The sequence below is a fragment of the Anopheles stephensi genome, chromosome 3 (genome assembly GCF_013141755.1).
Source record: "Anopheles stephensi strain Indian chromosome 3, UCI_ANSTEP_V1.0, whole genome shotgun sequence".
NCBI classification, from domain to species: Eukaryota; Metazoa; Arthropoda; class Insecta; order Diptera; family Culicidae; genus Anopheles; species Anopheles stephensi.
In genome coordinates, this window is record NC_050203.1 from 72,609,958 (window position 1) to 72,635,317 (window position 25,360).

General features: G+C 42.8%; 1 protein-coding gene across 6 annotated transcripts; it reads right to left on the bottom strand.

Annotated features, from left to right (window-relative positions):
- Nucleotides 1-643: 643 nt before the first annotated feature.
- On the bottom strand, nt 644-21,672 carry LOC118510645 (beta-1,3-glucosyltransferase). Of its 6 annotated transcripts, none has more exons than XM_036052748.1 (8): nt 21,196-21,672; nt 20,005-20,361; nt 8,029-8,138; nt 6,292-6,513; nt 4,638-4,991; nt 3,787-3,925; nt 3,548-3,710; nt 644-2,015 (listed from the first exon to the last, which is right to left on the bottom strand). In XM_036052748.1, the coding sequence occupies exons 2-8, from the start codon at nt 20,075-20,077 to the stop codon at nt 1,079-1,081; spliced, it is 1,998 nt and encodes a 665-aa protein (XP_035908641.1). In that variant the 5' UTR covers nt 20,078-20,361; nt 21,196-21,672; the 3' UTR covers nt 644-1,078. The 6 variants fall into 6 exon arrangements, with proteins under 6 accessions (XP_035908641.1, XP_035908640.1, XP_035908637.1 ...); XM_036052747.1 differs by having other exon boundaries at nt 20,005-20,398; XM_036052744.1 differs by having other exon boundaries at nt 21,151-21,672.
- Between the last annotated feature and the right edge of the window lie 3,688 nt (nt 21,673-25,360).

Consider the following 25,360-nt stretch of genomic DNA (forward strand, 5'->3'; position numbering starts at 1 on the left):
TCTTTGAAGCAGAACTCTAGGATTAGGCTCCTTGGAATAGGCCCCTTGGACTAGGCTCCTTGGACTAGGCACCTTGAACTATGCCCCTTAGAGTAAGACCCTCCGACTAGACCCCTGGAACTAAACTTCTTGGACTAACTCCCTTGGACTAGGCCTCTTGGACTAGGCCTATTGGAATAGTCCCCTTGGACTAGGCTCCTTGGACTAGGCTCCTTGGACTAGGCTCCTTGGACTAGGCTCCTTGGACTAGGCTCCTTGGAATAGGCTCCTTGGACTAGGCTTCTTGGGCTAGGCTTGTTAGACTAGGTCCCTTGGATTAGGCCTCTTGGACTAGGCACCTTGGACTAGGCCCCTTGGACTAGGCCCCTTGGACTAGGCCCCTTCGGTCTAGAACTGTGGACTAGACGCTTTGAAGCAGAACTCTAGGATTAGGCTCCTTGGATTAGACCCCTTTGGACTATGTCCCTTGGTGCAGGCCCCTTGAAATAGGTTACTTGGACTACCTATGAGCATGCCCCTTGGATTACCATTACCTTCAGAATTTGTTCCACAAGTAACGAAAAAGAAAACAAGTAAATTTGAGTAAATTTTATGTCTTTTAGGATGTCCCATGAAATTCAAAGCTTAAAAAGAAACGCACGCACTTTCAACCATTCCTCGTTACAGTACTTAACCGCCGCATGTGGTACGGCCCCATGATAATCTTTATTTCCAACGTATAAGCAAGTCACGTCCACTTTGATGTGGTATCCTACAGTAAGTAGCCTTACACACCCAGGTGTATGCATACCGCTTTTTTTTTTTCTTGCTAAAATTTCCATTTTTTATTTGTAAAGCACATTACGGGCCCCGAGATCGAGCGATGAAGAGGGCCGTCGTTTTTGAAAGACTGGAACTAGCATTTCATTACAAATCTACATGCGCACGCGGTCGTACGTGACACGGTCACACGGTCCGGTACTCCGACCGAGATTCCATCCGACCGACGTGAAGAGACCTTTTCCACATTTAATTCCTTCTCCAAATGGGTTCCCCACCGACCGACTCGACTCCGAATCCCGGCAGCCTCTACCGAGCTCTACAGATCGGTGTGTTTGATTATGTTTGTCGACTCTTGGAGGTTTTGCCGTCTCAGCAAAAGGTTGCCGTTTGATTGAAGCTCATTACTTTCGCACAAATGTTGGCGAGCGATATGTTTTTGCTGTGGCGGTGGCCCGACACTGTGGACCGCCGTCCCCCCACCGGTTGGGCTGTGCGTGTCCATCTGTGGGGCGACCGCATTACGATTGGTCGCTTTCGTACCGAACCGTAACACTCGTTCCGGATGTTGATGACGGTCATTATGGTTGGTTTGTTGTGGTGGCCGTTTATTTTCGTCCTCGTTTGTCGTCCTCGGTCCAATCGGGTGCTCACGTACGCTGTTGTTCTCGTTGCGAACGCTAACGTTGGGACGCGTCGGCCGCAGGTACGCATCGAGATGATGATCTTTGACCTGCCGGCACAGGTTAGGCACGGACTCCGGTCTGCTGTGGACGCGGGTCGAGTGTTTGCAGACGGGCTCGCTGGACGCGACCGGTGTGGGATAGCGGCACTCCGAACGTGTCTGCCGTCGCTGGGCATAGCGTTCGTCCTGCTGGCGGAACCACCTGTTGTACACCTGCTGCGGATCGATCTGCCAGTGCTTGTGAAAGGATACCGTACCCTGCCGGTCAAGCAGTTCCGGTGCGTAATCGGACGGGCGGGCCTGATGAAACAGGGGCGAGTGGATCGGACGGATGCCGAGCCGCTGCAGGCAGGCCGCCAGTATCATATCGTCCGGTGAGGATGCCGATGGGCATTCGCACGTTTGCTGCAATGCGTCCAGGATGGCCACACTCAGCACTATGCCGCCGCCTCCGGTCACGTAATTGTAGCCACCGCCGTCGGGACCCATCAGATGATAGCCGTACCGTTCGCCAAGGTACAAATCTCGCCCCGGATCGTAACAGCTCAGAAACCGCGCCAGCGACGATGGGCTGCGGGCGAGATGAGTGGAAAGATGCACACAGGGGTGAGTGAAAACATAGGAGAACAGACAGGATTTATGGTACGCATCAGTGTCGGTAACGTTTTTGGCACGGAGGTTTCGCTACGCACGGGAAATTTCGCGTACCAAACCGACCAGCGGTGCCTAATTTGTTTGTGTGTAAAGCGGCCAAATTCGGGATTAAGGCGCCAAATACCGGCATTAAGTGGTATCAAATATTCAAAAGCACTTGGTCTCTTGCTATGTGTGCAAAATCCCTCCTTCTTGCTCATTAGTTTTCATATAAAAAATCGCTTAAAAATATAGGCAAAATTATTAAAATCTTTAATAAAAATTGAGAAAAAGATTATAAGTATTACAAAACAAAAAAGGAAAAGCAAAACTTATTTGGAATTACTTTAAATTAATTTAAAATAACTTAAATGGAATTCAATAAATAACTGTTGTTACTTCGAAGCTTTTTATCTGTTTTAATTTTCGTAAAATCCCTTTCCCCTCATTTTCTATTTTTTTCTTCAAATTAACATTGCTCAACTTTTCACTCTTTCTTATCACCAGTCTTGCACGTTTACGAGCTTCTTGGCCATTACCTTCCGGGGCCCTGTCGCGCTATCTCAAACAGTATGGAAAGCAAAGCCCCGGCCCGAAGCGGCACGTCCAGAAATGCTGCGCTGCTGCTGGTTCCATACATCAAAACTGCCATCTTGCCGCATCCTCGCACCGAACCAGCTGTGCGAAGGGGGATGGGGATCCCACCCACCAAAGCATGCTAGTAGCATGGTCAATTTTATCCACCGTTCCAAAAACCAAAACCTATCGGACCCACAATAGGTCAAAATTATCGCCGGAAACGTGCAACCGTTGGGCCGGCCAACGTGTGCGGTAGGTGTCAGTTTGAGTATTGCGCGTTGAATATTTCATGAGTGCCGCATTGGTTCCCCGTTTTTGGGCCCAACTGGGTAGCAGGATGAGGGATGTAAGCACCAGAAGAGGTTGTGGGTAAATTTACTGATGCCTTAAAGGCATTTTGATAAAGGATTGAACGGTGGGACCAGTGTTACAGAAACCTCGACTGGCCGAAGGATTTGTGTGAGCTATTTCAGGAATTATGGTTTCATAAATTGACCCCTGGAGTAGCGGGCACACAGTCGCGGTGGATACTGCATGGTGAATAGTAGAAGAGCGTAAGTGGCGTCAAAGTTTTCCCATTTCCACCTGTTTGCGACTTGCTTTGCTTTGGGGATGGTTTACGTTTGCTATTCAAATGCTTGGCTGGACTACTTCACCTGTAGTTTGCCGTTGGTTTGTAATTGTTAAGACACTGGGTGATTGGTGTGCACTAATTGTGGCCACCGCAATCTGCATTCATCATCAGCACTTCAACTTTGTAAATCAATCTGGAGACGTCTTACAAACATGTAAAGGAAGCCTGGCCCGAAACCTCTGCTTCCCCAATTAGCTTGTAATTACATTTGCATATGTAAATCACATTTACAAAGCCTGCCCGCCGGTAAAGCTTACCTGAGGATCGTATCATCGTCCACCAGCATCACCCACCGGATCGCCTGAAGGCTCCCATTATAGCGAAGCTCATCCCCGATCAGCTGTAAAATTTCCAACGTCTTGGCACAGTGGCCGGCACTGTAGTTGGGCACCGACGTGGCGACGGTCGGTATCGATGGATCTGTTGGAGGTTGGTTTTGTTCAACGATTTGCCAACGGTTGCAGGCGATTGCGGAAAGAAAAAGGGATTCACTTACCATCGACATCGCTGAAGTATCGCAGGTGCTGCACGTACTTGGTCCAAGTGTTTTTCAGCGCCGGTACACGATCCTTGTGATATTTGCCGCATGTTTTTACCGCAAACATGATCTGATCGACTTCGGTCGTGCTTTCCGGCTAGTGGAACGATGAGATGTTGAAATTGTGAGTACGTGTACGTGATGCATACCTTTAGGCGCTTTCCTTTGAGAATAGAGTGTAAGTGCGCCTGAAGGTAGATAATTCATGAGAATTCGTTCAAACGATTTAAAAACGAGATCCTTGAAGTCAGTAGCTGGATATTATCTTGTACTTAATAAATTCTTAGCTGCTACTGACATTTGATGGACGTCTACGTTAATGAAACGTCCATCATTATTTCAGCGTACAGTAAAATATTTTATTAGGAAAAATACCGTTTCTTGATAAAGAAAACGAGTTAAAGCCACCCTGAAACAGATGCTAAGCGACTGTTCCAACTTTAATAAATTGCGTCTAGACGCACGATTATAATAGAAAAAAGAGAAAACGGAAGTTCACCAAGAATTCATCCCGATTCATGTCTCAGTACCAACTCCAGCCCAGAAGCTTTATCGGATTACCGGTGTTCCATTATCTGTCCCCTGTCGGCTGTCTACTTCGGTGTAAGCTTATGGGCCAGTTACAAAAAATTAACCTCGTTTATACAAATATCACGCTCGAAAGGAGGAAAGCACAACCCGGGCCCAGATTAGAACTACGTACCGTACGGATATCCCTTTCCGTTGTGACATTAAATAAGCTCAAGCTAAATTAGGTATGTACGTGCACACCGAAAGAAGGCCGTTGAGACAGTTCGGTGAATACTCACACAGTCCGGTTCGTCCCGTTCCATACGGTCAGTCGGTCCCGGCTCGGCACCGTGGATCGCACAGTTCGGAAGCGCTTTGGCGCAAAAGTAGCGACGCGGCTGCAACGGAAATCCCTGACCATGTTGCCACACGGCCAGCGCAAACTCGTGGGCCGCATCGATGAAGAAATCGGACAGTGCGGGCCGGACCGCACCGTCCGCTAGCAGCTGCACCAGGTGATCGACCAGTGGGATGGTGAGTGCGATACCGGCCCGCAGAAGTGGGTAGAGAAAGCTGGATGGGTTTTTGAAGAATGCGAAATGATGAATTATGGTCGCTTCCCGATCGTACAGTGGGTAGCCGAGGAAGAGTTTCTGACGGGAGGGTGAAGCAGAAGAAAAGAGAGAGGTAGAAAAAAGAACACGTTAGAATAGTATAATGTGTGTCAACACGTGCCAACAGGCTCGTGCTGGTTGATGAAACGCCGACGTGATCTTCTCCAGCGGCGAGCATCCTTTTTGTTTGCGGGTAGTGACGCGGGTGTTTGGATACAGTTACTGAATGTGGTGAGGTTTTTGTGCGAAAAGTTAATAGAATAAAATGTAGTTCAATACTTCGGCTTCAACAAGCTATTTTTATAGATACCATAGTCATTTTTTGAGTAGGAGCGCCTAAATGTATGCTTTGTGCATTTTTAGCTTTTCAAATTCTTCGGAGAGCAAAACCGATTTTGATAGCTCATTTATCTGATTCTGAGAATCCGACAGACTTGAAATTTGTTTTGTATGAGTAAATTACGGGGATTTTTGAGTGAAAATTTCACAAAAGTTTTCTGTGTTGATGATACCTGTTTTCAAGAATTATTTGCTCAAATACTCCTTTTACCAATAGCCGAGCTATCCCTCGAGCTAGTAATTTTGAAGGCTTATCACTTTTGAATACGCTCTCCGATATCAGTTATGCTATGTAATAATTGACATTAAATTAACTCTTTTTAATGTTACTGTTGTTGATATAATTTCCTAGGTGTTTTTATGTTTTGGGTCCTAAATATTGACAAATTTTCTTGTTTAACAAAAATCTTAAAAATACGTTAAACTATTTTTAAACATAATTATTGAATAAATTTAAATTAATAAATAAAAAAAAAAGCGGTTTAAAGTTCAGTGATGAAGTCCTCAAGCCTAACATGAACTTTTCCACATCTTACTACCAGTAAGTACAACATTAAAGTTGTTTCCGTTTGAATCGAGCTTCTTTTTTTTAAATATTAGAACTTTTACCTTTGTTTACAACTGATACAAATCCTATTTTAAGCTTTAAACAATTATTGAAATCTACAGGCTTTAAAACGAACAAAAACATGAGATTGCATACTTTAAGGCGCTTGTCTGTTGATGCAAGGAAAATCGCATATTTTCCTTTGTTTTGAATTTGTAGCAGATCTTTCTAAAACATGTTTCAAAAAGTTATGAATATTTAGGTCTTACATTTGTTATAAACGAATTAGCTGAAATTATTGAATTTTAGAGCTATTTACTAATAAAACAATATGATACGCCTTTGTCTTACCGACACTTTGCGTACAGCGGGAAAGTATTTTCTACACCCCGTCCCAACCGAAACGAATGAAGCTCCATATCCCAAACCACTCCACTCCACCACCTCACCTACCTCCCGGTAATCCTCGTTCGCCAAATGGTGCGCTAATAGACTCACGTTGACGTGGCTCTGCTCCTCGCACACGATCAACCAGCGGGCGGTCCGGTGCGTCGACTTCAGGATAGCCGTCCGGATGTGGCCAAGGATCGGTGTAATCGCCCATGCACCCTCCTGCTCGGGGAACAGTTCGTGCGTGAGAAACACGCTATCCGGCTCCGGCGTTGGTGCAATTTCCTGCCAGGTTGAAAGGTGGTTGAAAGAGAAAAAAAACCGGACTTAGAATGCATACAGCAGCATTAAATGTACTCCAGCAAAACTGTACAGAATTTTGGAGGGTGTAAATAAACAAAATAAACCATCACTCCCAAAAACTCCCATCGGTGGGATAATCAATTTTTGCATATTTTATAAACATCGTGAAATGCATCCTACCACCAACACAAATTGTGCTCACCAGCTCGCATCCCCAAATCGCGGTGTGGACCGGCCGCGATAAATTGAACCCCAAACTAAATAGAGATAACGGGGACAAAAATAACCGTGTCCCGGGGGGACATGGCACAGGATAACCCGGGGAAAAAAAAGGATTCCCATTCAGGAATTATCAGCAAAAACAAAAATGCTCTACCACAGTTACTCATGCTCATTTGTGGCGGTGGTGGTGAACAGTTAACCCAAGCGTACCGCGTTTCTGATGGGCCGGGTGGAATAAATTACGTTAGCGAACGCCCGTCCCCGAGGGTACGCTTTGTTGACAAATGTGCGAGGAAAACATTGTGGCCACGAGTTTTGCATTTTTGAACCACGCGAGGCTACAACTCGGTTAGGACCTGGTTGGGGCAGGTATATGATTTAAACGATCCGTAACGAATCGAAGCCCGGAAACCGGACGTTCGGTGAAGGTGAAGCGGGATGGGTCTGTGTGTTTGGTTACAAATTAGGAATTCGGTACGATTCCGGGGTAAAAAAGGGGCAATTGATTTTTGCGGTACTGATGCAATTGGTGGTGTGTTGAGACCATTAAGGTGAATTAGAAAGGGGGGAAGGGGAAGAGAGAGGCGAGTGGAGATATTTTTTTTAGCCGGAACTGTGCAATTAAGCCAGCAGATATTTTTAACACGAATCAGCATATTGAATTTCTACACACTCACACATAGACACACACACATTCAAATTGGGTTATGTTTTTGATCGAAATGCAATAAATATATCGATTCGAGTGAATTTTTGCCCCACCGGGACCATTGGTGGTTAAAGTATCAAATTTCGTGATAAGCATTTGCCGTTCAATTTGCTGTTTGATGAAAACGGGTTTGGTAAGTAAATGCTGTTACTGTGATGGGGCGATTATTAATTATTTTGTAACAAGAATTAATTTCATGCTATGATTAGAATAGTTCAAGGGTTAAACGTGCTTTAAAAGGCAATAAAATGGTCAATCTGTTTGTGGATATTTCAAATGGAACCGTAGAAGATGCGCTGTTGGTTGGATTGCATACCTTGAGGCGCGGTAAAAGCCACAGTTTAAGAGCACGAGGAGTAACAGATTTATATTATTTTAAGCTGCTAGAAACCCATTTTACTGTAGAATTTAATTCGAAAAAATATTGCATTTAAGCTAAAGCTTGAATTTATTCTAAAAAATATTATCATTTTAAGGTAAAATACAGCTCGAAATAACTTTAACCCGGTACGGCAGGAAAACATACGCTTGGGAGATTCCCCGACTGCCAGACGAGTCTTACTCACCTGATCCAGTGCCCTTATCTGGTCGGCGATGCTTCGCTTCAGCTGCTGGGCCCGTGCGGCATTGAACCGGGCCGGTTGACTTAGCACCAGGAACGATAATTCATGGACGGCTGTAAATAATACGGCATGCGAAATGGGTTTGCCCGAGAGTTAGCGAGTAGTTTTAAATTCGACCCCGCACTTCCCACCCATTTATCTGCCCCAGAGACGTTGCAGTTTCCTAGAGCCCGAAAGAAGATTGCTTTGTTCTTTGTTCTTTGAGCGAACTAAAGAGAGCGAGAACTATTTTTAGGGGATATGAATATGGGCCAAAGAATGGAAAGTAATGCACAAATCTCAGTCACAAGGAAAGCAATGCAGTGTGGGATATGTTCTAAATGGAGTAAAGGAAGATTCTGGATAGGAAAGCTTTCAACTGTCTGTGGGAGAAGGGGAAAGATTAACTGGAAATAGGATTTTAATAAAAGAAAACGTGGTGAAACCACAACCGATCAAGATAACAGTGGACAATTTAGAAAGAGATCAAACTATCGGTCTCTATAATCATTGAGACTTGATTCATTAATAAAAATAATGAAATTAAAGTGTAATCCTTATTCTGCTTCAAAGGCCTCTTGCAGACAACCCAATAAAGAGATGGGGCCACATTATATTTTCATCACTGGTTCTTTTGAGACTTACAGATTGAGTTGGGTGCCAAGCACCTAGAGCTATGCTTTGTATATTTTAAACTGTCTGCCACTCGGTAGAGGCTGTGGGGTAGGAGAGCAGAAAACTTTCGAGGTTGATGATCGGTTAGGGCCAAAAGCAAGTCCTGAAACTGCCCTCTAGCCAGACGGAAAGCATTAAGCGTGATGCTAATAATATCGATTGCATACTGTTAGGCGCTGTGAACTTAAAACCATAAGGCAGCAGAGAGGCTTGGATGAGGAGGATTTAATTTAAATAACTTTATCTAATTGAAGATGTTAATAGCAATATTTAAATAAGTCTTTGCAAGTTAGTTTTTCCAATATGTCTTACATGACACATCGCTCTACGATTGTGCTGTCATTTATTCGATAACTTAGCCCACAGACAAGATCGCTTACTTCGTTTTCCAAAGTCTTTATCACAGACGGCATCTGTATCCGTACACTGTTTGCTACAAAGCTGAACAGCTGGCCGTTAAATCTTTGTGACTCAGTGTACAAAAAGTGTTCAGGTGCTGTCGGTCCGTACGTCTACTCCGCGTGTAGTCAAACTTTCGAATGCGAAAAGTTGCCCCATTGCAGGGTGAAAAATTTGACCAAAAGTGCAGCAGCAGCGCTGGTGCATGACAGGAGTGTAAGTTTTTTGGGTTTTGCACACTACAGCTACCGTTAGCCCAAATCGTCCCTAACAGCGGGGCAACGATTCAGAACGCAAAAAAAAAAAACAAACGAAGCGGCGATCCCATATGTGTTTCGGGTGGAAAATGGTTGTTAAAGTTGCGATTAAAACTAACGCCATCGGTAGTGTGGATGGTTGTGATGGGAGTGAGAGTAGACGCTCCTGGTGGCTAATTCGTGCTGTTGCCTTGCTTGCATTGCGCTGTATTCCGAAACAATGGAGAGTGTGGAGACAACATTCCATGCCAGACTAATTGTGGTTGACTTCCAGCACCCGGTGGCTGTAACATATGGCAGTGGGCAAGTAAGAGAGACACATTGAGGACGAGAGAGGGGGTTGTTTGCACACTTCATTTACATTTGACTGCAGAATGAAGTCAAAAACTTTGCCCCTGCAAAGCTAATGCTGACTGTTTATTTAAATTGCTTTCATCCGACTGGGCTGGCCAGTAACATTGTGTCGAGCTTGGTGTATCGCATGTGCATTCGGTGTTGGTGGGGGTGCAGAGTGCACTTCATGTAGAATTGTTACTTTATCGAATCAAGCTTATCGAACTGCCCACTGTACACAGTTGCTCGGTTTGGTTAATTAATTTGTCAACTTTTTAAATTTTTAATTGTTCCATTGCTGCTAGAAAACGGTTTTATAAGCCAATAATAGTTTACTTTCAGCTTTAAACTTTCAATTTAATGAAATTACTTGACTTTGATAAAAATCTAGTCATGTTTTAGCTTTTTCAATTGTTATGGACATTTGTTTCCCGAGAATGGTTATTTGAGACGTCTAGATGTATGCAACTCGTAGGACAACACATTATAAGTTTAAGTTTCAACACATATTATAATTTTTTGAATATTTAGACGTTTGAAATCGTCACTCGTAAATAGAATATCACTTTAAAGTGCGCATCATCTGCAAGATTCTCCATTATGTTTCAGAACAAGTTAGATAACACGCAACACTCACGCACGTCTCAATAGCATCGTTCATATGTGTCCCCGCATCTTGAAGAAGGTGCCTGCGGCCATCGGACACCATTATTTATGCAACGACAAAAATCCTGTGCTCGAAGACAGTCAACGTCACTGTCAACACACGCTTATACATACCCCAAACCGTCAAACAGTCGACATGAACCAAACAAGCAGCCCATCATCGGCCATGTCCTGGTCTGTGCCGAATACACCGCAAAAGTTCACCCGGGGGCGCTCAACTCCCATGTGCAAGGCGAAAAGGAAGCCGAATGGAACAGAAATTAGTGCAAATTAATATCGATAAAATTATGCCATCCCAATCCCGGATGGCAGGCCGACGGTTCTCGTGCTCGTAAGTGGAAATTCGATACGTTGGGCGTGAGCCAGTTTCCGGTAAGTGAACTGTTTTTCGATGGTTTTCCCAAAAATGTGCCAGCACACCCGTTGGGCACAGTGGAACAAAGTTTTACATCAGAATAACCGCTCCAAGAAGCACAAATAGGAGAAGGAAAAAAAAGCTGGCTCCCCATAATGGTCGCTTGGGTCCCGAGAGAGGAGGTTGAAATTATCATACCATAGTTTCGTACCATGCGTCCGTGCCGTGCTACACGTTCCCCCCGAAACTCGCTGAAAAGCGACATCCGATCCAATCGTTCGGAGTCGGCACAGCAGTCAGAGCGACCACCCTGCGGCAGTGAAGTACACCGCGGGTCCCCGCTCGTGCTTTGCAGCCCACCGGTGGTGGTCCAAAGTCCATTAAACGGAATCGTAAACGCAGACGATGTCTCCCGGTGGCAGCCGGCTGCTCATCATTATGGAGCACGTTGCGTTCGGAAATTGTGAATGTGAAGGGAGAGTTTTTCCTAAGGGTAGGAAGGAAAACTGGAGCTGGAGTGCAGTGAAATTGGTGCCCCGGAAACGTATACGGGTAAGATCGGGAGCCGTGCGTTTGACAGGTTTGTTCTGCGAACCGGTTCAATGTGGAGGCATTTAAACGTTCTTTAATGTTCGGTACGATGGGGTTTTGCGGCTATTTTTAGCAAATTTAGTGCGTGGATTGTAAGTATACACGGGATAGCAAGGTTGCTGTGCAAAGATTGGCAGTAATTTAACTTGTTTCATTGTACAGTGCTGTGTTATTATGGTGGTTTGGGTCGAAATTAACTTAAGAGCAGTTAAAAGAATAAAATAAATATGATTAAAGGATGCTTTGCATACTTTTAGGCGTATCGTTGATGTATCATGCTTTAGCTATGTGAACATTGCTGAATATATTTTTTTTAAATTTATGAAACGTTGAAAAGAAATAGTTTTATATACTTGTGATTACAATCAATTAATATACGAAATATACAAAACACAAGATGTCTAGTTATCATTTTGTAGTATATTGCATACTTTTGGGCGTATTAATCTTCAACCAATAATGAAATCTTGAATGAGGTTTAAGCAAACGGAAACGATACCAAATGTAATTAAAAATACAATTGTCGATTCATATGTGTGGAGCATTAAAATCACGACTCTAAAATTGTAGAATAGTATAATATTAAGACACATTCACAGATTGCTTAAATATAAGAAAACAAGATGTGTAGATCACAGTCAATACAATTGTGTGGTGCATTGCATACTGTTGGGCGCACTATTCCTTAGTTTGGGAAAATAAAATTAAACAATCTAGGCCAACCAGTTTCAAATTTTAGAATAAGGAAAATGGTTAGCTTATTAAAATTATTGAATCAGCCTTAAAGTATGCAATCTCCACTACGAGACCATCTTACGTATGATGATCATCAACAAAAGCATTAAAAAGAGCAAAGAATTGTTAACAATAGCGCGTTTACCAAGTAAAAAGACATAAAGGAATGACAAAAACAGAATCATTTATTAAGAATAAATGCTTCGTTTTTCGCTCGTTTCATAATGCACAATCAGCGTAAAAAATAATCAACGTTTAAACACATCCCGACCGGCATCACAAACTTCACCATCAGAGCAGCAAAACAAACAAAGCAGTGACCATCAAACACACACTCACACGCCTCCCTCCCCCATTTTACAATCAATGCACCGATTCTGCTGCAACGGGGTGAACAAGAAATGGCCAACCATTATGCCATTCTGACAGCACAGAAAGCGAAAATGCCACCAACAACAGTTTACGCTTTTTTTTTCTTTTCGCGCGCCTGAACCAACCGAGCTAACAAAATAAAATTGCAGTGAAATGGCTTATTGGTGAAGTTGTACCGACATGTCCCGGCGCGCTCTCGGCTTCTCTCCTCTATCTCACCCATCCTAATAATCTGTTCTGCCAGATGATTCCGGCCCGGGAAAGGTATCCGCTAGATTGTGGGTAAACGTTGGGTGGATCAGGATAGAAAATGATAGCCGATAGTTTCGGTAATCGTTGCCAGACATTGTACCGAGATTTCACGTGGTAGCAAGAGATCCCGCCTTACGGGCATTAGCTGCGAAAAACGCTAAAGTATGTTCGTATAGGAGAGTACGCACGCTGACGGTATCAATTTTTATTCCAACTTTAAATTATTGCAATCCGAGCCGTGGGTTTTCGGATTAACGGGTTACGGACGTTTGGTGTGGAAGGATATTTGCACGTATCACGTTCGTGTGTCGTGTGCGGCGTTGTATCCGTTACGGACCGATTCCTGTACCGGTCCGGGAGACAGGTGAAATGGAGCGTGCTGGGTGTAGCTTTTTGTGAATGTGTTTGTGGAGCGCAGGATAGCACCCGTGTGCAAGTAACAAGATAAGGAACGAAATTGATCTGTTTCCATGGTAGAAAGATCCGCCGTATGCAACACGCTTATCGTTTTGGGGCATAATGGGCGAATGAGCAGGTAGGTTGAAGGCTCGAGCTTATCCGGCAGACCCGACCGACAGAAGATCGGCCGAAAAATCAGCCTCATTATCGCCCGCATGCAACAAGCTTCGCTTGTCAGGATACGGAATCTTGACAGCATTATCTGTGGGGTTGTGGGGACACACACACACCACGTGCAACACCATTATCCTCTAAAGATAATGGTCATGCTAAATTATCGCCCTTGCTGCCATTGCCTTCGGAGCAGAAAGCCAACGACGTCGACGACGACTATGAGGTTGATGATGATGATGATGTTGAGGATGTTACCGAATCTTTTATGCTGACATTGATTTTAAGATTTTGAACGAGACGAGAGACTCTGTGGAAGGGTTTTTTTCTCTCTCTACAAAGGTATGAGAATTTCCACGCCTATCTTGAGGGCACATGCACAGCTTGTAGTGCATTCGGGTGGCAGTATGGGAAAAGGAGAAACGATTTAAGGTATTACCATTCATCAACTAGGTTGTGCAAACATGTTATGATGCTACTGCTGCTGATGATGGGGAACTCTGTAGCCAAAATATAAACGAGAAGACAAGGATAAATCGTTGTGAAGAATGTGGTTTAGTAGCGACCGCATTCCATGGTTGAAAGGTAGATGTTTGAGGATGGTTATTTCTTTGACACGTTTTTATTATTAAAGTCCCTTTCATTTGAATGGTTTAGTTTGCTTCGTTAAAGTTAATTTAGATAAGCAATATTAAAAAAACCTGAAACTAGGTCAAACTAATCGAATCAGTTATATCCCAGTTTTCGAATGAGTACGCCTGAAGGTAGGCAAAATAATTCTAAAACCACAAAAAGGATCCTCAGTCTTTCGGAGTCGTCCAAGAATGGACGGAAATATTTGTAACCAACATTTAACTCGTCACGTACGCCTTCTAATTATTGCTCAAAGATATCGGAGCAAAATAAACAATTGCATACTTTTAGGCGTGCAATTCAATCCAATTAGTATGTTTGTTAGCTATACAGAAAACGAAACTATTTATACAGCCAATCAAAATTACTAATAAAATTACTTAAAGTTACTTAATTAAAATTTATAAATATTCCACATAATGTTTTAGTTGCAATTGGAGTTATTGCTTCGTACATAAAATAACTCTCCATGTACTTATTTCACTCATTGTTGCCAATTTATTTAGCGAACTAGAACGGACCATTCCAGCTTTCCACACGCTGTCTGCCAGTTGATGTAAATAAATGGCATACAGTTTCCGGGAAATTCAATGCCGAATGCAAATATGTGATTTGCTCGTATTTGTTCACAATCACGATGCAATCATTCCATTAGGGACATAAATAATTTGCAATCCAGCGTTGGTTATCAATGTAAATTGATTGATTTCTGCTGCTAATCGATGGCAGCATTTTAAGCCTCGATTGAATTGTCGGATTGGAGCCGCAAAACTGATTGATTCAACCCTCAATCACAGTGAATCAAATACGTTACGTGAACAAAAAACAATATATATTTAATTGTAAAATTAATTGAACCAAGCAAGTACACCAGGCATAGCTAAACAAATCTGCTAACAAAATCTCAAAAACCATAATCTTAAAACACAAATGCCCGTAAAACACGTGCCCGGTTCGCTTTTCGCACCGAGGTGTTAATTGTGAAGTTTACTTGATTACGTGGAACTACCCATGTTCACACTTGCGCTTATCTGGTGCAATCGCTACCATGTGGGCAAGGATTAAAGCAAACAACAACAACAAAAAGAAGCCAACCAGTTTCCCCATCATCCCGCTGAGTAGCTCCAAGGAACGAAAAACCTTCAACAACCCGGGAAAAGCAACAGGAAGGTGGTGGAGTATTTATTGCCGCTACTTGTAAAATACCATAATTAGAATAACAAAAATAATTATCGTACTCCCCCCACGGTACGGTGTACGGTGCAGGAAAAGAAAATCGCAACCCACTAGGTGACTGGCTGCCAACGGCAGCATTCCGGCTGTGCATTCCCATTTGGTTTCCCCTGTTTTGCGAAACGGGGTGACGAGGGTGAACGAAATGTGCGATAATAAATTCATTCAAATTAACATATACCGCTTAATCTTTAGTGCTTGCGAATGTGTGTGTGTGTGAGCCGCAAGGGAGCCTTTTGTGGGGCTTCGTACGCTTGTCACAGTTGCAAAACACTAACTGTGTAAGGGGCAGAAAAAAAAGCGACCTCCACGGTGAGGGAAACCCCGGGAAAAAGGTTCCACGGTAAGCGACGTAATGAGAAGCAACCTAACGTGAATGCACTTATTTTTATCGCACTTAGTATCGTTGGCTCATTGTACGGGCAAGTGTGTGGTGGCTTTATGTGGCTTAAGTGCATGCGATTAAAACTACGCGAAGCTTTAGGCGTTGTAGCTAATTATTGTACTTATATTTTTGACTGAATAGTTTGCTAAAACGTATAAAAAATCAAAAATAGTTGATTTTATTGTCTAAATTATACACAAAAAATCGTATTGTAATGCAGATTGCATACTTTGAAGGGAATATTTCAAGATTACTAATTAAGAACGTTTTTAACTGTAACACTATTTCTCCAAGTCTCAGATCTCTAGCTTGTGCCTCGAATGTGTGACGCCTGAATATATGCAACAAAATTGCTGATTTCGCCAGTAACTCAATGTGCAGAGCTGTCGCCAGTAACTAGCAGTGCTGTCAACTGTCCTTGGCCTAAAAGCATTATAATGGTTTCCCGACGCCCTTTCGGCGTTGGAGTGAAGAAAAAAGTAAAACAACATTGTATACTTTCAGGCGTTAAACACTCGAGGTGAAAAACCGAGCCAGCGATAATCCTTCGATGCGAAATGCGCAATAACAGTAAAGCATGCAGCTCGAGTAACATATTTAGATGTTATAAATATCAAATAATTCCAAAATTAAGTAGATAAGTGATAAAATCGACATCGTAGGCCTAACAAAAAGCCCTTTAGTATCATGTGTTGTGAAACACTTCCAAACCACATCCCCGATTCAAGTAGCATAGTATAAACATAAAACGTTTAATCAGTTCGCACGTGAATGCGTGTGTTTGCCCAACTACTGCAAAAGGACTAACAACGCACCAAACCGATTTCGCCTGGGGACAAGGTGCTGAAAATTAAAAGCGTGAAATCGTGCAGCAAAAACACCGCTCCGCTTGTGTGTATGTCGCCGAAGGCAACCTACCGGAAGCGTAGCACACAAACACATTTCACAGCCGCTAAACAATTGGAAAATCATCCAAAGCCCCTCTGAACGGTGGAAAGAGTGAATATGAACCGAGCTGGCGGCGGTAGCGCTTGAAGCATGATGGCAAAGAAGGCCCTTTGGGCAGCTTTTCATACAACCTACCGGGGCACGGCGGCTAGGTTTGGGACGGGCAGGGGCTTGCCGGACGGGAAGGAAAACAGTGGCAGGTAAGTTTTCATATCCCCGTGTAAGCTAATTGAAGTGGAAATTTATGACCGCAGCACCCCGAAATAAATTGTCAACGAGCGGAAAATTTAGTGCGGCCTAGAGAACGAATCAGGCGAAGCGCTTTTCGTGAATTCGGTTAGTTGCGGGAGGGCGTAGGGAGAATATTGTGGCGCCCCCCCCCCCCCCAACATTACACCTCGCTTCTTTGCGAAAAACGGGGTGCTTTCCTGTGTGACATTAAAGCGAACCAGGTGTCCAACGCGACGCAGTGCACGCATCCTTTTGGTGATTCACGTCCCGGTGTATGGGTGTCGGTGGAGGCGCCTAGTCGCTCACGGTTTGCTCATAACGAGCATTTTCCGGACTGAGTAGGAAAATTACCCACCACACAAACTCACACACACACACCCCGACCCGACAGTGTGTTTGCGTGCTGGGGAAAAATTATTTCCACCCAACCAAGTACAGGCGGTAGACAAAATCAGAACTAAGCAAGTTTTTGGCCTCGGTGTGGAGTAAAGGGCGCGAAAATCGACCACCAGCTTCTGAGTTTTGCACCTGGCCGGCCGAATCAGCACGGACAACAGATTCCAACCAATGAACCTGGCACACACCCACACACGCACCCACCGGCGCCCTATCTCGTTACAGTTTTCGCGAAACGCCGCGGTTCGATGACAGCGCGCCCGAGACCGACTTTTATGATGTTAATTATGACTGCAATAAAACATGTAATTAAAACTAAAAAGTATAATTAGCTCGAAACGCTACCCGTGTGTGCGGGTACCACCGCGGGCGAATCGATTCCTGTCGCCTTGTCGTACCGAGGGCCAGCTGGGGGAAAGCATGACAAGCAAATTTCGATTCACCACGTTCGTCCGCCGCCGTTGTCGGTTATGCAACGGTTTGCAACGTTCACGGGTTGCAAGTTGCAACTGTAAGGACAAAGAGCACCACCGTACTGGTAGGTATCGCACGGGAGGGAAAAGTTTTACAAGCGAATTTACATTTCGAGCGCGCTTGATGAGGCCCGTGTAGTACTTGCTGGTTGGGCACTTTAATAATATTTTGGCGAACCGATGGGAACGGTGGTAGGTCGGCTGTTTACTGCAACGCTGTTGTGCTGTCATTGTTAACTGTGTATGCGCTTTGAGGTCGTGTGTTTATACTTGTTTGCAGTTAAACTTCAAAATTGTTGGACCAATAATCATGGGCGTGCACGAGTTGTTACGGGGAAGCATGGAACGAGGATAACACATGAGCTTTGGTTTGTGTACGTTTTATGATGTTTTAACACTTGTAATCGTTTGGGGTGATCCTATCAAATACTAACCCAATGCTGAAAATGGCTGTTATAGTGATTTGTTTGTAAATGAATGTTGTTTCACATATATTGAGCTTGAGAAATATTAAATATTGTATCAAATTTGAGATGAAAAAGATGCTACTTAAATAACAAAAATAATTTCAACAATTGTATTACTTACAATTATTAAAAATCGACCTTAAAATACATTAGAACATTTTAAAAAAATTATGAAAGAATATTCAAGCCTAAAACTATGCAAGAATCTTTTTAAGTTAGAATTTATGGTGGTAGTTTTGCCAGCCAAATCAATATTAAAATAACAAATAAAAATGCATAAGACCATGACGAATCTCATCCGGATCGTCCACACGCACCAAGGATTGACTTTCCAGCGACGGTTAGAATCTGGTCAAGGAAACCAGCAATGCCAAGAACGCCCGGGATAACGGAATGGCAGACGACGGCGCTAAACCGTGAGCGGTATCGAGGATTGTTGCAGCAGGCCAAGACCGCAAAGTGGTTGTAGCGCCTGATAAGTAAGTAAGTAAGTAAGTAAAATAATACACATAATTTTTAATAAGATCAGGTCAACGTTAAATAAAATAAAACATCATGTAAACGCCCAAAAGTATGCAATTTGTACAAAAACAAAGGATTTCATACGCTGGAATATTGTTTAAATTAATTTCTGTGTAAGAAATTGTACGATAAGTAATAACAAAACACATATTTAGGATACTGGATTATCAGACAGTGTAATAGAAATATTGCAAAATTAATATTTACTCCTAAAAGTATGCAATTCGTATAATTTTCAAATTCTCTAGACATAGAAAGCAAAGTTTCGTTATATTAACATTTTCGCAAGAATTTGGAAGATAATTTAATTGATAGTCATTAAACATTTTTAAGCAAAACTCAATTACTCAAATTATTATAAAATACTCGCAGTCATATTTTCGACATGTATGTTGTTCGCATGTGATGACGAATTAAAAGTTCACAAAAACCAACAAAGCGTTTCCTCCCTGTTAATTGCCTTATCCCGGTGGTCCTGATCGGCTAAAAAACATCGACATATTACCAAGAAAACCCGCAAACAGTGAAAAACCCACCTTTAAACAATCCAACTACTAGTTTTCGCACTCAGACAGCCCTTCATTTTGCGTGATTATCTACCATTTTCGGCATTGCTCGGTTCATGTCTTTAATTTCCCTTGTGGGAAATGTCACAACAGCACGGCATTATGAGCTGCTCCTTAGAATAGTTTCGCAAACCTAGATGAGCAAACCGAATATCATCACGGTACGAATATGCAACGGTGGCAAACATTATTCAAACAAAAAAAAAGAGAGAGAGAGAGAGAGAGAGCGCCACCAAAATGACGATGTGACGAGCAGCAGCAGGTGTAGTGGTTCTTTTGTGGGTGAAGTACAACAGTCAGCACTCAGAAAAAGGGACAATAATTACAAATTAAACGGCTCGCTTGATGTGTCGTGTTTATAAAAGCGCAGAAGAAATAAAAATACGAAAGACATGTCGAACTGACTCAGGGAGAGTTTAATGTAAAATAATAAAACGTAATTTGTTATTAATTATTAGAATGTTTTTTTTTTGTGTTTTTACTCACAAAACCATTTAAAAGAGTTAATTACAATTTAAATTACTCTTTTTTATACGGCACAAGCCCATTACAAGACTTCACCTTAACCAAGGTACTGCGTACGAACCATCAATAATAATGCTCTTCAACGTACCGAATGAATGTCAAAATAATTATTTTCTTCCCAGCCAACGCTTGCCAGTCTTTGAGAGCGTTTTGTTTTCTGTACTTTTGGGTTTGTTTTTGTGCTTCACTCCAGAACAGGTAAAAACCACAAAACCGCGCGCGAGTTAATGCCAAAGTGCCATGGCGTTACAGTAATGTGGTGCTTGTGCAAACGGATGATCCTGTTTTTCCTTCCAGCTTTTCCGCAACTCCCCCCCCCACCTCAAAATTTTCATTCCCCCTCGTGTGACACTTACCGAGTGCTGGTGCGACGGATGATGGCAGCTGCAGCAGCAGCAACACCGGAAGCAGCAATGCAACTCTATACATAATTGATTCGATTACGGGTCCAATTCATTTTCCACACTACCGGGTTTTCCACGATCCGTATACCGTCCTTTATCAATGTGCGTGTGGATGTGTCCGGGCGGGAATGTGTTTCACTGGTTTGTTTTGCACTGTTTGATGTTTGGTTGTGATTTAAGCGTAACCGCCTTCAATCGTACGTATGATGACGGTCGGTGTGCACACGTGTTCGGACCGTGTTCGAATGCATTCAGCGTCGATGGAGCTTCTTTTTTTTCTTCCCTACACTCGATGCACTTTTTCTGCCTCTGTTCGGTGAAAAAAAAAGCTCGTTCGTTAATTTCACTTTTTAACAGGGTAAATAATTAAAAATAATTATTAAATCGAAAGCTTTTAATTTCGTCGTACTACACACACACACACACACACACGAACGCGTGTACGGGCTTGAACGCGCGAGCCTACTGAGGATACTTTTATGGCTTTACCAGTGATTGCTTTATTTGGTGTTTCCCGCGCGCTTGGTTGACGTACGAGAAAAGTAAAAAAAAGCGCGGAAAACCAAACGACAAGGTTTATAGAGGATAAGATGTCACTTGTGGTTTTTGCTCCGAGGCTTTTCCACACACACACTTGGGTATCGTTTGCTTATGTCCCATGGGGCATTTTATACTCCATCCCAATTGTTCCTTACCACGGCGGTTCTCCGAGCGACGGAGAGATGGTATTTAGCCCCGGAAGGTGATGTATGTGTTGATTCGGCAACAAAACGCTGCCAGTGCTCGCTCGGACGAGTGAATAATTTATGCCACCACTAATTGCTATGCGGTATCGAGCGGTTGCAAAATTAACAGCAAATTCATTTGCAGAAGTGATTTTGCCGATATGCCGATGAATTGTTCGAAATCCGGCTCCCGTCGTTTGCTGTGGCAAGCAGGCGGTTCGCTTGAGGTTGTTGCATACGTTATCAGTTTTTGTGCTAAAATAATTTCGCTAACGAGAGTACGCTGCAAAGGTTGGTTTCGCGTTATCAGAGCCCCCGAAATGGTGGGCTGCAGAAAGCCGAAAACCGCACTGAATGGTAAGTTAACACGCACTGAATTTATTTCGGACACCAGTTAAACACATCACTTTGTACACACGAGAGACACGGACAGACCACGTTGAACGTGACGCGTCCTTGGGTACAATTAAGAACCCTGCGTACGACGTGTGGCAAGCCGGAGCACACTCGAACGACTGTCCGTTTCTGATGTGCTGTCTTGTGAACTTGCCGAACACCGAACAAGTGGCACGAATGTAAACAAATGGGTTCATTTCGAATTTGCGGAACGTTATGGCGCATGCTTGCCGGTCGGTGCCGCGTGTTCATCTGCAACGTGTGTTGTGCCGTGTTCGGGTTGGATGAACAAAAACAAATAATCGGTTTTAGAGATAGCTTATTATTTCGCGTTCAAGTTCGCCGAAGCAATGTACGAATCTTAATGTTTCATGCGTCCACGTGGGATATGATCGAGAAAGACTGTAATTTTTGGAAAGTATTTCTAAGCCTTTTCTCATCACTACTAAATAAAAAACAAACAGATTAATAAAAAACTTGCAAGAAAAAAATGGGATAATTAAAAATAAATAACAGAATTATGAAGGAAGCATTGGATAAAATAAATTTAAAAAAATATGTAACTATAATAAAGGCAATTTTTTATGAATTGTCTTCTTCTAATCGATTTTTGCCTCGAAATGAAAAAAAAACATCATTTTTAAAATTTACTATCAAATTACAAAAACTTTAATGAAATAGATTATAATGCGCCTAAAGGTATGCAATTTATAAACTTCTTTGGTGCAAACAAACTCGAATGGTTTTAGTCTGTCCCATTGCAGGAGTCCTAGAAGGATATTCGGTCCTGCGCCCGGTTGGGCTTGATATCAGTCCATTGTTGATAGCAAAAGGCGTTTCTATCACAATAATGTGAGGTTTAGGATAGCCAATAAAAATAAAACAAAAGTAATTTAATTGTTTTAGCCATACGCCTGAAAGTATGCAATTATTTAATGGAGGCTTTATTTTAGGAAACATGCTGGCCTTTTAAAACCAACTTCGTTGCTTAGTTTTAAATATAAGAATTTGACGAAAAGGATTAAGCATAACTTAAAAAATGTATAGAAATCAGAAGTAGCAGGACAAGACTTCTTGTAAGTTGTAGTAGCAAAAGGCGCTCAGGAGTTCACCTTGCTGCTGGCTAATGTAGTGCCATAATCAGGTTTTGAAGAACCTCAGCCGTCATTACCCATTAACGCCTCATTACACCTTTCCGTCTTCACACATTCACATTCACCTACACAGTTCCGGGTTCGTTACACCCACCCGAAAGGACATTTTCCCCCGTAATGCAATCGAATGTCTCGGCAATGTTAATCCGAACTTAATATCCTGTAACATCCCAAGAACCTGCCCATTAACCCTGCATAACGCGTATAATAGCAGCCCGCTATTATTGGATCGTCTCGCGTGAGCCACAAACTTCCAGCACATAATTGGGTTTAATGAGCAAAGTATGAAGCTTAATTTTTTGCCAACCGCTCGCAAAATAAAGCTCGCAAAGATTTACCATAATCTTGCATTACCTGCAAGCGTACAAGGTTGAGGTTAAATAATTAATCCACCCAAGAGCGAACAAACGAAGTCGAAAGTTTTGCAACAACTTTATCCCAACGTATGGAATTGTTTTCCGTGCAATGTTCTGTGTCATATTTGGCCGGGCAGGCGAGATTGTGCCACCAAATAGAAGCCCCAAAAAACGGGCTTCCACGGCAGTTCTAGAAGAATACCAAGGGTGGCTTCAAAAGCACCATAAATTATGCAGTCCGTAAAAATTCTACGGCCTCCATTTTCTCTTCCTCACATTCACGGGTTTTCTTTTCTGGCCCGTGCTTTGTTGTGTTTTGCATCGCCGTGATTATTGTGGTGGTTTCTGTTAAGGAGTTTTCACTTTTTGCGCGTAGGAAGTTCCCATTCACAGTGTACAGAAATTTTCGCCCATCGTGGCACCCATCTCTGGGGCACGTTGTCACCTACTGTACCGAGCATTATGCTTCCACATTCATATATCTTCCTTCCACGCGGTCGCTTCCTTTCCTCACAGCTTTCTTCCCGAAACCCTCTGGGGGAAGCCAACACCACGAAAGCTTCTTTCCGGGTCAACAACAACTCGTTCTCGTACTGCGAGAACGGATGCGGGAAAATCCCTCGCGGCATTCGGCAACACATCATCCAACATTCAATTCCAATAATGACAGTGAAAGAGTTCACCGCTTTCTTTCCTTCGTTTGTGTGTGTGCCGCTGTAAACGAAACCTTTTCAATGGTTCTTCTCTTTTGGTGTTTTGTGTGCTCACAAAAAAAGGGAAGGCAACGGCAGTGTATCAGAACGCTTCCGATGGGAGGCCCACGGAACATCACTGATGTCCCCAATGTCGGGGTTTTTTTCCATTTTCCATATTTGTAACGGTATGATAGGCTATTAAATAATACTCACATTCAGAATTTCAAAAAAAGGAGGACAAAAAAAAGGGGTGTCGGAAGGGGGATCCATCGAGACGAAAGGAACCATAGCATACATTTAGGCGACGGGTTGCATCAATCTGGGTTTCCGGTTGGCGGAGTGACGATGGAACATGAGCAGGTACATACATTTACAATAAATGGGACGAAAATGTGTGTTGTTGTCACTTAAAATGTTATCAAGAGTATACACAAGTCTGTCGCTTTGGTTGACAGTTGTTGTGATTTTTGAAAAATAGTACTCATCAAATAATTCTCTGACTAAAAGGCTAAATTATATGAATTCTAACAATACAGCTTAGTCTATTAAGCTTCATAAGAGAAATGAAAAATTACTCTACAGCAGAAACAACGTTTAGCGATGTATCATAAAAATGTAAAAAAAACTGCGCCTAAAGTTATGCAATTGGCAACACAATGATGGATTTTGGTGAGATTTTTATTGAAATTGAAACTTGTTGATTTTTTGTCCTGATTCTGAATAAAATCAAACATTTTTTAAACATATTCTAGCCAGTTGTTCAGCTAATCATTTTAGTCAACAACCGAAGATCAGTCTTGAGCGTACATATGAATGTCAAGTGAAAGTAATTAATATTTTTATCTCATAAGGCCTAAGTGTGTTTAAATTTGTTTTGGTAATGGATTGCTCAAGAAGCTAAATATTCGACTACCATTAATGTCTTCCTGCTTTACTCTTGGTAAAATAAGTTATCAACTGCAGAATGGTGTATGTGCATCTCATACTCAACCTCGATTCCGTCAGCCAACAGCGTTGAAATCGAACGTTTGCTTGCATCCTTACGCCTTCACATGTACTGGCATGTGCGTGATAAATCAACATGGACACCCCGTGCTCATCCACACAATCTTTCAGCAGCTTGAAAATAGCTTACTTCTTCTACTCTTGTGGCTAGCACTGTTGCTGCTACCGGTTGAAGTTTGTGCAAATATAAATAACATTAAAATAATGAAAGATTGCATTGCCTTTCGACTGCTTTGCTTTTTGCCCGGGAGCAATGTCGGGCTAGCCAGTGCTTACTTCAGCATCAAAACCAACCATCAGCAGGATAAACCCTCGCCACGCAGGTTTGAAAGACTCTGAAGGGATGGAAATGAAAGAAAGAAAAAACAGCTCTCATCTTAGATTGAACTTATTTCCGAGAAGTGCTCACAAATCGTTTAGTACGCTGGATACTACCCCAGCGCCTGTTTTTTCCTTCTGTGTCTACAATCAGCGGGAGTAGAATGTTCAATTCTCTCCCGAATCCTTGAGCCCCTGTGTCAGCCTTTCACCGTAAAGTCATTTTTCACTCGCGGCCATTTCATTTCGCCGTGGGAAGAGAAATCTTACCATCCATTGAAATGCCGGTACCGTAGATTACGAGCGCTCGCTGACCCATCCAACGTACTCCGGTCGATGGGGCAAACAGCATCAAACGGTGATAAGAGTCATCAGATCAAATTTAAATTAATCGGCTTTTGAAATTGAAATCAAATTATCGTAAAACGGCTAAATGGAGTGTGCTCCACCCACTGGCAACGGTGATCCGATCCCACCACCTAAATGCTCATGCTTAGCTTTAACATAATGATGCATAAGTAATGCTCACTTAAGCTTCCCACCAGACTTTCGTAACGGTGTGACAAGCGGGAATAGATTTCCAAATCGATCAGAACGAGAAAAAGCTTTTCGATCGCAGCGTTTTGAGTTTGGCTGGCTTTGTTTGTTATTTTCGGTGG

Coding starts and splice junctions, on each gene's coding strand:
- LOC118510645 (XM_036052748.1), bottom strand. CDS start 20,077: ATGTATAGAGTTGCATTGCTGCTTCCGGTGTTGCTGCTGCTGCAGCTG. Junction 8,139..20,004: donor ATCCGTCGCACCAGCACTCG/GTAAGTGTCACA, acceptor TATTATTTACAG/CCGTCCATGAATTATCGTTC. Junction 3,926..4,637: donor AACGGGACGAACCGGACTGT/GTGAGTATTCAC, acceptor TCGTTCCACTAG/CCGGAAAGCACGACCGAAGT.